We start from the raw sequence: 12,585 nt of genomic DNA, 5'->3' as shown, positions 1-12,585 counted from the left end.
AAGCGGACCGTGGAGATTGACGGTGGCCAGATCAGGTTAAAAAAAAAAAAAATTTTCCTACCTGATCTTGTCTCGAGGATCTAGGGCCAGTCAAGCGTGGCTCTAGGGCTGCAGTTCATCTTATCAGATCAAAACTTGGTCCTGAATACGACGTCTCCCTGCTCCTTTGACCCCAAGGAACCTACCTTTCCCTGCATCCGTTTTGATGAGAGAACATTTTGTGATGGGGCCCCTAGATCAGTTCATTGCCAATTTCGAAGATGAACGCGGAAACTTGTCTTCGCACAAGCTTCTCTTGGAGAAGGTCAAGCAAAAGAAGCGGAGCCATGTCCTCTGCCGCATCAAATGCCCCTCTTAAGCAGCCAAGAAACCGAAAGTCCGGAAGCAGGTAATGGTCCCAAAGGAAACTGTCAAGGCCTGTTGTCTTTGCTCTGGAGACACTTCAGGGATGAGACGTGCACGATACGAAGGTCATTCGGATGTCGACCAGTAACGTCGTTCCAAACCCGTGGATCACGCGGGGGGTTAGCACTCGTAGCCGACATTTGTCATTTAGCCTCTCTAATTGAAGCGCCACTGGTCCTCCACGAAGGAGAATGCCGTCAAAAGAGGCTGCAAGGTGAAGCGAGGCCGTACGTCACACGGGCAACATTAAAGGCTGTTGAACCCGTAACAGAGGATCCTTTGGGGCAGCGATATCGGCAGAGGGGTGGACTGATCGTGGGAATAATATTTGATGATTCATGAGGGACTTGCACATCGGGTTTGACAGTAAGGTCGATCTGGGTTTCTCTTTGCTGCTCGACTTGTTGTGTATATGCAGCATTGAATGTTGCGGCCAAGGCCTCCCCTCTTTGTCAAATCTTATCTGATCAGATTTGTCTCCTGTCACACTTTCCCCCTTCAGAATCCAGTGCCTCAATAGGAGACAAGAGTATATTTCGCCAGAGATCAACATGCCGGACGTTTTTGCGGTTCCCGTGTTCTTCATCGTGTTCAGAGAGACCCTCGAGACCGTCATTGTTGTTTCGGTGCTGTTGTCATTCCTCAAGCAACAGCTCGTTCCAGATCGAGACAGGAATGTATACAAGAAGCTGCGTAATCAGGTATGTTGTGACCGAAGATCTCGCGGTTGAGGAGCCCTATACTGACCTTCTACCTCTCAGATCTGGTTCGGTACACTCGTCGGGTTTGTCATCTGTTTGATCATTGGATGTGGTATGATCGGTGCATTCTATGGAATCGGCACAGACAGTTGGGGCTCGACCGAATATATCTGGGAAGGCGTATTTGCCCTTATTGCTTCCGTCATTATTGCCCTGATGGGTGCAGCACTCCTGCGTATCTCCAAGATGCAAGCCAAGTGGCGGATCAAGCTGGCCAAGGCCCTTGAGGCCAAGGACAACAAACACGCGAAACTCGGCAACCGCTTCAAGGCGTGGGCTGAAAAGTATGCCATGTTTCTCCTCCCCTTCATCACCATTCTGCGCGAGGGTATCGAGGCCATTGTCTTCATTGGTGGGGTGAGTCTCGGTCTGGAGGCGAGCTCGATTCCATTGCCAACCGTGTGTGGTCTCGCCGCAGGGTGTGCTGTCGGTTTCATCATTTACAAAGGTGGAAATATGGCTCCCTTGCAGTTCTTCCTCATCGTCAGCACCTGCTTCCTTTACCTCGTGGCCGCCGGCCTCTTCTCCCGCGGAATCTGGTATCTGGAAGCGGACAGCTGGAACAAGGCTACTGGTGGTGACGCTGCTGAGAATGGCTCCGGACCGGGCTCATACGACATCCGTCGCAGTGTCTGGCACGTCAACTGCTGCAACCCTGAGTTGAACGGTGGGGGTGGTTGGGGTATCTTCAATGCACTATTGGGCTGGCAGAACAGTGCCACCTATGGCAGCGTTATCGGATACAATGTCTTCTGGATTGTCGTCATTGCTGGCCTCGTTTTGTTGAGATTCAAAGAGACCAAAGGGCGATATCCACCCACCAAGGCCAGAGCAGGAGATCGTGCTGCTGTACCGATGAAAAGCAGTGATGACGGGACTAGCAGCGGTAGTGTCGATCCGGCAGAGGAGAAGTTGGTACATGGTAGCAAGTCCGCTGAGGTCGCCAGTCAGGCATGAGGTCTCGCTCACATGTTGATTCAGCTCATGCCAGAACGGAATGGCCCAGCAATGCTATGCTGTCTTGATTGGAGGAGGAACAAGATGATGGTGGGAGAGTGGAATGAATAACGCGAGGAGTCACCTTGCGGTGGAGCAGTTCCGGGATTGATCAAGATAGGTCGTCGACTGCTGCAGTCATATTTCGGTGATGATGATACTTTCTGCGTGATGCTGCGAAATACCTTGGACGTGATTGGCTACTCGAATTATATGATTCACGTGATCTCCTCCGCGAATTGTAGAGCCTGAGGGTTGATGGAATTGATGATTGCAGGGACAGGCAGATCTAGCTTGTGATCACACGAAAGGATCAAAGGAAGGAAAAGGTCTCGAAAGGGTCTGTTCCGTGATTTCAATGCTTTTGGGTTTTGAGGGCAAATAAACATGAGTACATGAATCGTGGATGGCCGATGAGCCGTATGAGCCCTCACACATAGGGATCTTGTCCGCCGATGCAGCTCGCCCTTTCATTAGGGTTGTTGATGACATGTCTCCTCCTGGAATCAGCAGAATCGAAAAGGAAATGTTGGACATCCACCGCAAGCTCAAGCTGATAAGAACACCATGGAAAACAAGCACTTTCTTCCTGCCCGCTTGAATCTAGAATTTTCCCTTGGTTGGGAACTTACAGTGAGCTGCAAACCCTCCCACCCTGCCGTTGCAGTCACCATAAGCTGAAAACGTGTCTTCGTGAGAGTGACATTGACGGATTCTCCGCAGCGAGTGCAATACAGATCCTTTGCCATCGAGCCGAGGAGCATGTCGAAGGAGACTGATGAATCTCGGTTTGAATCGACGTGTTGAAATGCGAAAGAAGCTAGAGTTAGTAGTAGGACAGGAGAATGGGGAAAAGGGGAGGGGTGAATGGTTCAAGAGCATGCCAGTGGGCAAATTTCATGTCAAGGTGCTGGGAAGCGGCGCAGAACAACGCGCACAGGTCTACGATCTTGAACTAGATGTTAGTGTCCAGCGAGGTCAGTGTGGCGGAGAATTAGAAGTGGTCGTTGTCGATTTCCATGGCGTTGAAGCTGTGGTCTCGATACATTGGGAATCGAGAAGAGAGTGCTGCCGGGCAGTAGTTGCTGAAGCCCAATCCGTGGTGGCGGGATAATTCGAATGGAGAAGTCAGGAAGGCCTTCGGCGCTTTGGTTCGGGGGTATCAAAGTCCAGGAGATAGAGCTCATCATCATCTTCCGCCTTTCGCTTCGCTTGTTTCCGCTTGGATGGGGTCACAGGAGGGCTTTCAACACTCACGGGCTGCAAATCAGCTGCCGATGCGGGTTGAGACTGGGTCGACCCAGATTGAGGAATATTACTTGACGAAACCCAATCATCATTCTGGGAGGAGTCTTGCTCACTTGTATCCGGCAAAGTTGCAACTTGGGCCTCATCCTGGATTGCATTCGAGGCGTCTTCAGACAGGTCTTTTTCGTTTTCGCCTGGAGCAAAGAGCTCCTCATCGCTGTACGACTCTGGGTTTACGTCTGGTTGAGGAGAACCCTCATCCGGCCCCAAGAGACCGTCTGCCAGCCCATTTGACTGATCCACGAAATCGGGGCCTTCGTCCACTTCGAGCTCGTCGTCCTCAAGTTCCCGAGTGCCAGTATCTGCGGCATCAGCTTCGACGGTGTGTGAACTACTGGTCTCGTTTTCATGACCTTCAACATGCTGATGATCCAGATCCTCGGGATACTGCTCTTGCTCTAGAGAGTGGGCTCCAAAATCGTCAATCTGGTCTTCTGTTTGATCGTGACCATTATTAGATACATGGCCATTTTCATCTGGGGCTGTTTGCTCCGGCTCTCCCTCGGCCGGAAGAGTTTCGGAACGGTCCAATTCAGCGGTATATCCATTGGGTGAAGCTTCAATAGCCAGATAGTCGGCAGACTGGCCTATCTCCTCAGTCGTCGTCTCATTATTGGAAAGGTCTTGTGGGCCGGCAGCTATCTCGGTGTCATCCTCATTTTCAGGTTGAGAGACAGTGGGTTCCTCCTTGGAATTTTCTTCCACGGCCTGGTGATGTTCGACAGGTGATTCTTGGCGAGTCTCCTCCGGTTGCCGATGATAATCGGCAGCGTCATTCTGATCACCCTCAGGACCGGGCGTGTCCAAATGGCCTGCGGCTATCTCGGAAAATGTCTTACCCTCGACACCTGCGGACGAGAGATAGGCGTATTGCGAAGCCAGACTGACGCGGCTGCTCAAGTGACAATACAAGGGTTGCACGTCGTGGCCTTGGTCATTGTGACAGAGATGCAAATATACGTCGAGAATCTGTGACAATGTGATTTGAGCCGCATATTTGGAATCTTCACAAATGTGGAGGCCCAGGCCAGGTATATCAAGCACCAGCTCATCATGATGATCTAGCGTCCCGGCTAAGATTTCACGGCATGCCGCAAGTAACTTGTCGAGGGGTTCAAAGGCAAGTGAAGAGTCTTGCAAAAAGTAAATGTTGGACCCATCCCCGACCATGGGGGGGAAGAGTGACATCTCCTCCTCCAGGTAAACTAGTGTAACAGGATGCACGGTCTGAGAGGAGGCGTCGTGAGCTGAGCCAACTGGTTCCGTGTCCTCGTGCTGCGAGTATTCAGCGGACTCGACGGTGTCATGTGGTATCGACATCTCGGTCCCTACAATTTGCTGATCATCTCCTTGCAGTTGGTCAGTGTCTTGAGGCTCTAGGAGATGATCTGTAGTTTCCGCTTGTTCCGTCTGATCGTCATCGAGTGAAGGGTAATCCTGACGAGCAACCTGGCCCTGATCGATCGGGCCGTGTTCTAAATCACCTTGGCCTGCTCTTTGCTCCACGCCTTGATCAAGTGTTTCACCAGCTGAAATCGGAGCCATATCAAATGATTCTTTTGGTTTTTCGATGCCTTCAACCGTGGAAGGGATTTGTTCGGTGGGCCCAACCTCTTCCTCGATGGGAGCTGGATTGGTCTCGTCTGGCGGAACAGGCTGTTCCTCAAAATCTGCCAAGATGACCTCAGTTTCATCCTGCTGATAGTTGTGTTGCTCTCCGTCGGGGACGACTTCAACTGTATCTTCTCCTTGTTGGATGGTAGGCTCAACATCCTCTTCTTCGTACAAGATATCCTCGTCTTCATCAGCCTGGGTTCCGTCGATAAAGGTGTCCATGTTGTAATCAACATCAGTCTGTCGGGTAGGAGCAGATGAGATTGGCTCATCGATCATGAAATCATCAGGTAAGTTTTCGTCAATCTGGTCCTGCATTAAGTCGTTGCCAGCGTCTGCAGGTTCCTCAGGGTCATCGACCATGTCATCATGCAAAGACTCTATTACGGAAGGATCACGAACTGAATCCAGGTCGACATCGAAGTCGTCAGGCGGTCGAAATGGCGACGAAGCTACGTCCATTTTGTCATCAAGATGTGACGCATCCATGTCCTGCAAAGAGAGCGAGGGTATTGCACTCATTGCCGAGCAAGATCGAAGAGCCACGGAGACGTTACGGCTTCGCGGCCTATCCCAAGTACCCTCTCTTTCTTTTTCCTTTTCTTTTCTTTCTTTTTGGGGCCAAAAAATTTGCACTTTGCGATGAGCCGGAGATAAAATGGGTCGAATTGCGAGATGGAAATGAATACGGAGGTAATGGATGCCACGTCAAGTGTGGGAGGGAAGGTGACAGGCGGTTGAGATCTTTTCTAGGGTCGATGAATCACTCGATAGGACGACGGTGTCAAATTTCGATGAACAGTCTGCTGAATCATTACTGCGCGTGGTGTGCAGGTGAGTAAATGGAATAGACGAGAAGGCAGCAGTGAGCGAGTGTTTTGGTCCCTGAGAGCGGAGAATTTGAATTCACTGCCTAGCCACAGCAGCACGTGACTGCGGGTATCAGTTTCAGGTTAGGCGACCATTCCTCTTCGCTTCTCGCATGGGAGAGAACGCGACGAACGGCACAAAATCGATAGCTGGAGTTCCGAGGGAAAGAGGGAAATCACAGCCTGCACTCGGGGTATCTGTTCCCACTTTTGACTTTAGATGCTGAGGTATTTCCTTAAGTTTTATGGTTCGAAGGAATATGGTGGTAAATCCTCAAAATCTAGTGGAGCTTTGATCTTTGTCGACTATCGTGATATGTCCATTCCAAGATCAGACATCCGCTAAAGATGCCAGAGACATAAGGTCAATGTTGATATAGTACTCCAAGGCTGGGTCTGCACGAGAAATGTCGCCGCCCCAGCCAATTTCCACAAATTGTCTTCATCCTTCCCCATCGCCGGTGCGACGTCCTTTCTGATTTTGATCTTGCCGCCGTAAGCAAACTTCGGCACGAAAGATTGGAGTCTTTCTGCTAGGGTGTGATGAATACTCCACTCCGAATATGGCTGGACAGTGGGAATGAATTTTCACTCCCACAGTCGGCCGATTGCGCCAATGAAAGATGAAAGACCACGGTTACCAGGCCCCATCATTAGAGGGTAGAAATGCAGTGCCGACCACAAGCGAAGCAGTGCGAACCGAGCCCCAGGCGACTCGTGTGCAAACGCACGGGCCTCTGGATGAAGCAACTTGATCGTGATAGCGATCATAGACTTGGGCAGTGTGATTTCCTTGAATTTTTGGCCAAAAGTCAAAGAACAGATCCAGCGGTCGACCACCTTCTTTGGCTCGAAAGCTCTTCGGGTGGTGGATTGTACTGGTGAATACAGAATACGGATCAACCCATTCTTGAAAGCTGGCCAACTGTGTCAGTGAGGAATCTTTTTCGACGGTAAATTTGAGAAGTTTACCATGTGCACTTTTGGGCGTATACAAGCGTCCCACTCCTGGGGAAGTGGCTCATACAGGAAATCCTTCGGATTCTGGTAAGTTTCGTGATCGATGACTGCGTCAGATCGGATCGCAAGGTACTCTTGCCAGCGTTCACTGGGATCCCTCGGCTCCAAGCCAGAACTATGCCATACCTGTTTGAAGACATTAGCACGTTCTTCAGAGATGAAGGGAGCGCGGCGGCCAACTATCGATTTATCATTTCTTCCAGCTGCGCCCGTTTTGCTGACTTCCAGCCAAAGCTTAGGCAGACGATGTTTGTGGCGATCTTTCCTAAATTTGAAGGTTACGATATCGTCATCCGGTTTGCTCTCTTCTTCTCTACAGGAGCCTGGAGAACAAATCCAGGGGTCTCTGCCTTATCTATTGGCCTGGTCCGCATTTCTTCTTCTCTGCACCTGATCCTTGTCTTGTTCGGCTCGATTTCGTTTCGTTTGCTTGCCTCTTCCATGCGGACAACAACTGGTTCGAAACCTTCGGGTCCTCGGTGGATTTCTTGCTGGGAGGCCGCAAGTTGTGTTGGGATCCCCGTTGCGCCGTCAATGTGCTTCTTTCCCCTTCATCTCTTTTCTTTTTGCCTTTTTGAGATTTTGGAGGTTCACTCTGGGAGGCACTGATGAAGTCTTGCATGCGGCGTTGGAGCTCTTTGCTTGACATCGGAACAGCGCTGCTTCGTGCCCGATCTTCTTTTGCTCACTTCGCGCTGCTGGTCTTCTTCCTCCCGGCATTCCCTTGCCCAACTGAACCATTTCCGTTCTGATACGATACCTTGGGCCGATGCTGAACCACACGTTCTAGGAGCAATATTGCATTCAACTTTTTGAGTAATTAGCGAGTTCAGGAATTTTTCACGGCCATAATCCATGTTCAGAGTGCAGAAATGATTGTGATGAAGGTTTTAGGCCCGAATCACGTGATATCATGTTGAGCATTTCTCAGTATCACAAAGATAATGTTCCTTTGATCGGTAAGGACGAAAGACAGACATCCGGTTTTTCTTGGACAATGCTGTTGAGTGTCCCGATTGTCGAGTTAAGCCGTGAATTACAACAGACTGTGGTATTGTTTGGAATGAAAAGAACAGAAGAGTCTATTACTGAAGGGGGCTGAAGCCTGACAGAGCTTATACCAGTAAAACTTTAAGGCATGGCACTTCGGTTTATTTGTGGCCGTGTGGTACGACTCCGAGATTCGATGTTTGCCGTGATTTGGGAGTGGAAGAGTGATGATCTGTTGACCAAATTCAACAAGCAGAGATGTAGTCAATCGAGGTACATGATTAATAGAGGATACGCAGGGTACCGATCATTTGAAAAGGTGGTGTGCTGGCTGTCGTCTGGCGCGTCTACTACAAGAGTAGGCCAGATTGAGAGATCTTATACTGTATTCTCAGCATGGACCCTAAGCATCAGGGACTCGGTATGGCAATGCATTTTGAGCCATACAACGACAGAGAAGTGAAGTGACTTGGGCTTTGGCTGAGAGTTTCAAAAAGGAGGGTTGAGTACGGACCACGTGACTTGCATGACTCTCTTGACCCACGAACTGAGTCGGCAGCGTGTCCTCTTCGACATTCAGTCGAGGTCGACAACTTCCCTCTCTCTGTAAAGGTTCCAACATGGTTCGTGTGTCTCGAAATATATCTCGAAACATCTGCTAATTCCTCAGGTCATCCTCGCGGCCTCCATCTGCACAAGAGGCGGCAAGCCCCTTCTCTCCCGCCAATTCAGAGAGATCCAAAAATCCCGAGTTGAAGCGCTGCTGGCCTCATTCCCCAAATTGGCCGATTCCTCGACCCAGCACACGACGGTCGAGCAAGAGAATGTCCGCTACGTCTACCAGCCGCTCGACGAACTGTACCTTGTCCTCATAACCAATAAACAATCCAACATCTTACAGGACATTGACAGTCTACACCTATTCGGCCAGGTGGTCACGTCGATCTGCAAAAAGACGGACGAGCGGGAAATCCTACGCAATGCGTTTGAATTACTCAGCGCCTTCGACGAGCTCGTCACCATGGGTTACCGCGAGAACCTGTCCTTGAGTCAGATCAAGACCTTCCTGGAAATGGAGTCCCACGAGGAAAGAATTCAGGAGATCATTGCCCGGAATAAGGAGCTGGAAGCTTCAGAGGAACGGAAACGAAAAGCTAAACAACTCGAGCTGCAAAGAAAAGAAGCCGCTCGGTCTGCGGCGTATGGAAGAGGAGTCGCTCCCAAAATGCCCCAGCAGCCCACATACACCCCCCCGGTGCGACCAGAGACCTACGACGCATATGAGGCCGAGAAGAACAAGATCTCAAGCAAATTCTCGGCTTCCAGATCGACAAAGGGCATGCAGCTGGGCAAGAAATCTAAGACGTCCAACGCCTTTGCCAGGGTCCAGCAAGAGCTCGGCTCGCCAGAACCCGAACCTAGCAGCACCCTCGAGGTCGAGCTACCCGACCGAAGTATCCCAACAGCCACAACCCACACCCCGAGCCTCTCTCACGCTCACCCCATCCTCATCTCCGTCACTGAAACACTCACCGCGAAACTCTCACGCGAAGGCGCTCTCAAATCCTTCGAAGTCAAAGGTGACCTACAGCTGAAAATCACCGATTCAGCACTGACCAAACTTGCCTTGTCCGTCCAAGCAGTCGAAGGGCCCTTGAAAGCCCAATTCCGCACCCATCCCAACGTAGACAAAGCCCTCTTCACCTCACAAAAGCTCATCCAACTGAAAGACACGAGCAAACGGTTCCCTTCGAACAACAGCATCGGCGTCCTACGCTGGCGCGCCACCGCGCCCGCAGACACACCGGACGTCTTGCCCGTGACCTTCACCGCGTGGGTCAACAAGTCGGACGACAGCTACACAATCACAATCGAATACGAGTTGACGAACCCCGAGCACACCCTGCGCGACGTGACGGTGACGATCCCGTATTCATCGTCCGAACCGGCCGTCTCCTCCTTCGATGCCATGTACCAAGTAACAGGCGACTCGCTGGAGTGGACGATCGGGATCATCGACGCCGACAACAACAACGGCAGCTTCGAGTTCGAGGCCCAAACGGATGACGACTCCGAATTCTTCCCCATGAGCGTCTGCTTCGAGATGGCCCGGCCGTTTGTCGAGGTCGATGTCCTTGGAGCGCGGCTCTTGGAGATGGATGAGGATGTTGGGTTTGAGAAGGTCATCAAGGCCACTGCCGATGGGTTTGTGATTGAGTAAAGCCAAAGGGACATTGAAAACGGATCATGATAGGTTTCTTAACAGGGAGACAGCAAAAAGCCAAAAGGAAAGTCATGATGATGGGGGGGGTAACATGTCCTAATAGATGCTCTGGCAGCTTGGAAGGGAACATTTTAAAGGATGGGCGGGATAGCCAAGGCCCTGTCTCGTGCAAAGAATGGTATTGTTATGAGCCGCGCCCGGGCGGTATGAAATAGAATGCGGCACGACACGACCGGAGCTCGACGTGATTTTTATCCTGGGTTTCAATGCTTCCCCAATAAGTCGCCACTGGTCCTCGGCATTCCCCCGCGGATTTCTTCCGTTGGCTCCAAGAGTGATTGTACGAAAGTCATTCATTTCTTTGGCAGTATTTACGACTTCTTCACTTCATTTAGTATGTACGATGCTAATACTCTTGCCGAATCAGCTTTGCATGTATAAATGCATCCATCACGTCTCCTTTCTGACTACCAAGATTCAATCTCCAACAAGCGAGTGACCGATCATCCATCTGGTGTCGAAAATTAGATTCCCAAATCATCTCCAAACACTCAGCTTGTTACACTGCCCTTTCCCACTTTATGGCTTCCGGCCACTGGAAACCATGGGATTGGAGTAGCACAATGATTGACCGATACTTATTAGTTCGCCCTGTTATTAGCTTTCTTGGAAGAGTTTCAAGTCTTTCGCATATGCGCCTGTACCGACGCTGACCCAGCCAAAGCCCGATATAGATATGTATAATCCAGAATGAAAATGGCATTTGCACGACTGAAAAAAAGACTCGCAATATGTGATTGAGATGTCGAATTGAAGGTGGCCGATTAGATTATCGGATCCATGTGCAGCGAGTCGAAGTACAAGTGGTTGTATCACATCAACCACGACTCGCCGGCGGTCGGCCTCTTCATAGAGCAGGCCAAACTCCATTGTCGATGAGACGGAACAAATCCCATTCGGAAGCAGCCTCAGTCTTGAAATTCCAGAAAATCCAGCCTTGGATTTGGGATTCGAAGACATTTAGCTGAGCACGGATGTAGTCTGCCGTCGTCGACTTCTGGTAATGGGTCCATTGGTCGATATCGTTGATGGTGGCGCAGGAGCCCACATATGTAGAGGAATCGTAGGTGCCATCATATCTTGCGCCGGTACCTCGGCCATTGAGTCCGGGAGCACAATCTGTCATGGCCGCGGTCCATTCACCACAGATGACGAACTTGTCTTGGCCTTGTGCCCATTCCTGTGCACGGGAGTATACATAGTTCACATGGTCCTCTGGGGATAGTGCCACGAGTTCGTTGGTAAAGCACTGGTATTCGTGATGGTCGACCAGGGCTCCCGAGCTCCCTTGGCCAGTCAAGAAGCCATTCCAACTCGAAGGGTCATCGAAGCCGTCCTGAATAACGACCGGGGTCTGCCCAGACTGCCGGACAATGTCGAAGCCCGATTGGTAGTATCCCTGAGTGGCGGATTTTCCGCCCGACAGCAATTGCATCAATGGTTCGTTCAGGAGTTCGATGCCCACAACAACGTCGGCGTACTCTGCAGTTCCATATTGCTGGGAAATTTTTCCGATCACGTCGAGAGTGGCTTCGACTGTATCGCCGGTGGTCCAACCCGGGGTCGACGTACGTTGGCCCGAGTTATCAAAGCCATTCTGCGAGAGGGGGGCACCTAGAGGAAGCTGTGAGATTTCCAGGCTTGGATATTGCAGGAGACAAGACTCACCGTGGAGGTCGATCCAGACCTTCAAACCGGTCTCGCGAGCCCAGCCAATTGCGGTCTCGAGGTAGTCTGCTGCGCCTTGGATGTACGGGTCTCCGTCATATTTTTGGAACGCCCAATACCCTATGGGAATGCGCACTAAATTGAAGCCGTTGTTGGCAATCTTCTGGAAGTCGCCCAAGGATACCCAGCTGTCCCAGTGGCCCCGGAGAATGTCGGCGGCGTTGGGTACGTTCTGACACAGCGTGTACTCGTCGACAACGCTTTCATCGAACGGTTCAAAAACGGACGGTGTGATCCAAGGTTCAAGTAAGAGCCAGCCTCCAATGTTGACTCCTCGAACTGGAGTAGAACCATACGAAAACTGACGTTTGGCCAGAGGAGAACTGAGCGCCGGTCAGACTAATGAATTGCGATATCGGAGTCCCCCTACTTACGCCACGACAGCGGAAGCTGCCATCGCAGTGAGAAAGGCTCTTCGAGTCAACATGGCGAACTCTCGGAGAGAGATCACCAGGTCTTTCGGTTTGGCTGCTTGGGGTAATTGCTGAGCACCGACACGGAGGAAGAACAGCGGGGGGCTAGACGGCTTTTTGGAGGGGATGTTTGTCACCTTAATGCCGTGTAGGGCAGGAGGATATGTCCAAGCAGCAAAACAAGCAGTTCGAGAGAA

The 12,585-nt window shown here is 51.0% G+C and overlaps 4 protein-coding genes across 4 annotated transcripts; 2 read left to right on the top strand and 2 right to left on the bottom strand.

Moving 5' to 3' along the window:
- Positions 1-956: 956 nt before the first annotated feature.
- On the top strand, positions 957-2,123 carry Z518_02599 (uncharacterized protein; the record flags this gene model as incomplete). Its single annotated transcript, XM_013419627.1, has 2 exons — positions 957-1,106; positions 1,167-2,123. 2 exons carry the CDS (start codon positions 957-959, stop codon positions 2,121-2,123), a joined length of 1,107 nt encoding a protein of 368 aa, XP_013275081.1.
- Positions 2,124-3,290: 1,167 nt separating this feature from the next.
- Z518_02598 (uncharacterized protein) lies at positions 3,291-5,606 on the bottom strand (the record flags this gene model as incomplete). Its single annotated transcript, XM_013419626.1, has 1 exon — positions 3,291-5,606. One exon carries the CDS (start codon positions 5,604-5,606, stop codon positions 3,291-3,293), a length of 2,316 nt encoding a protein of 771 aa, XP_013275080.1.
- Positions 5,607-8,583: 2,977 nt separating this feature from the next.
- Positions 8,584-10,184, top strand: Z518_02597 (uncharacterized protein; the record flags this gene model as incomplete). The annotated part of the gene is made up of 2 exons (XM_013419625.1): positions 8,584-8,586; positions 8,634-10,184. The coding sequence occupies 2 exons, from the start codon at positions 8,584-8,586 to the stop codon at positions 10,182-10,184; spliced, it is 1,554 nt and encodes a 517-aa protein (XP_013275079.1).
- Positions 10,185-11,094: 910 nt separating this feature from the next.
- Z518_02596 (uncharacterized protein) lies at positions 11,095-12,402 on the bottom strand (the record flags this gene model as incomplete). Its single annotated transcript, XM_013419624.1, has 3 exons — positions 11,095-11,861; positions 11,916-12,298; positions 12,350-12,402. 3 exons carry the CDS (start codon positions 12,400-12,402, stop codon positions 11,095-11,097), a joined length of 1,203 nt encoding a protein of 400 aa, XP_013275078.1.
- Positions 12,403-12,585: the final 183 nt, after the last annotated feature.

Source organism: Rhinocladiella mackenziei, assembly GCF_000835555.1.
Source record: "Rhinocladiella mackenziei CBS 650.93 unplaced genomic scaffold supercont1.2, whole genome shotgun sequence".
In the NCBI taxonomy this organism is placed as follows: domain Eukaryota; kingdom Fungi; phylum Ascomycota; class Eurotiomycetes; order Chaetothyriales; family Herpotrichiellaceae; genus Rhinocladiella; species Rhinocladiella mackenziei.
This window is presented reverse-complemented; position numbering and strand designations above follow the sequence as displayed.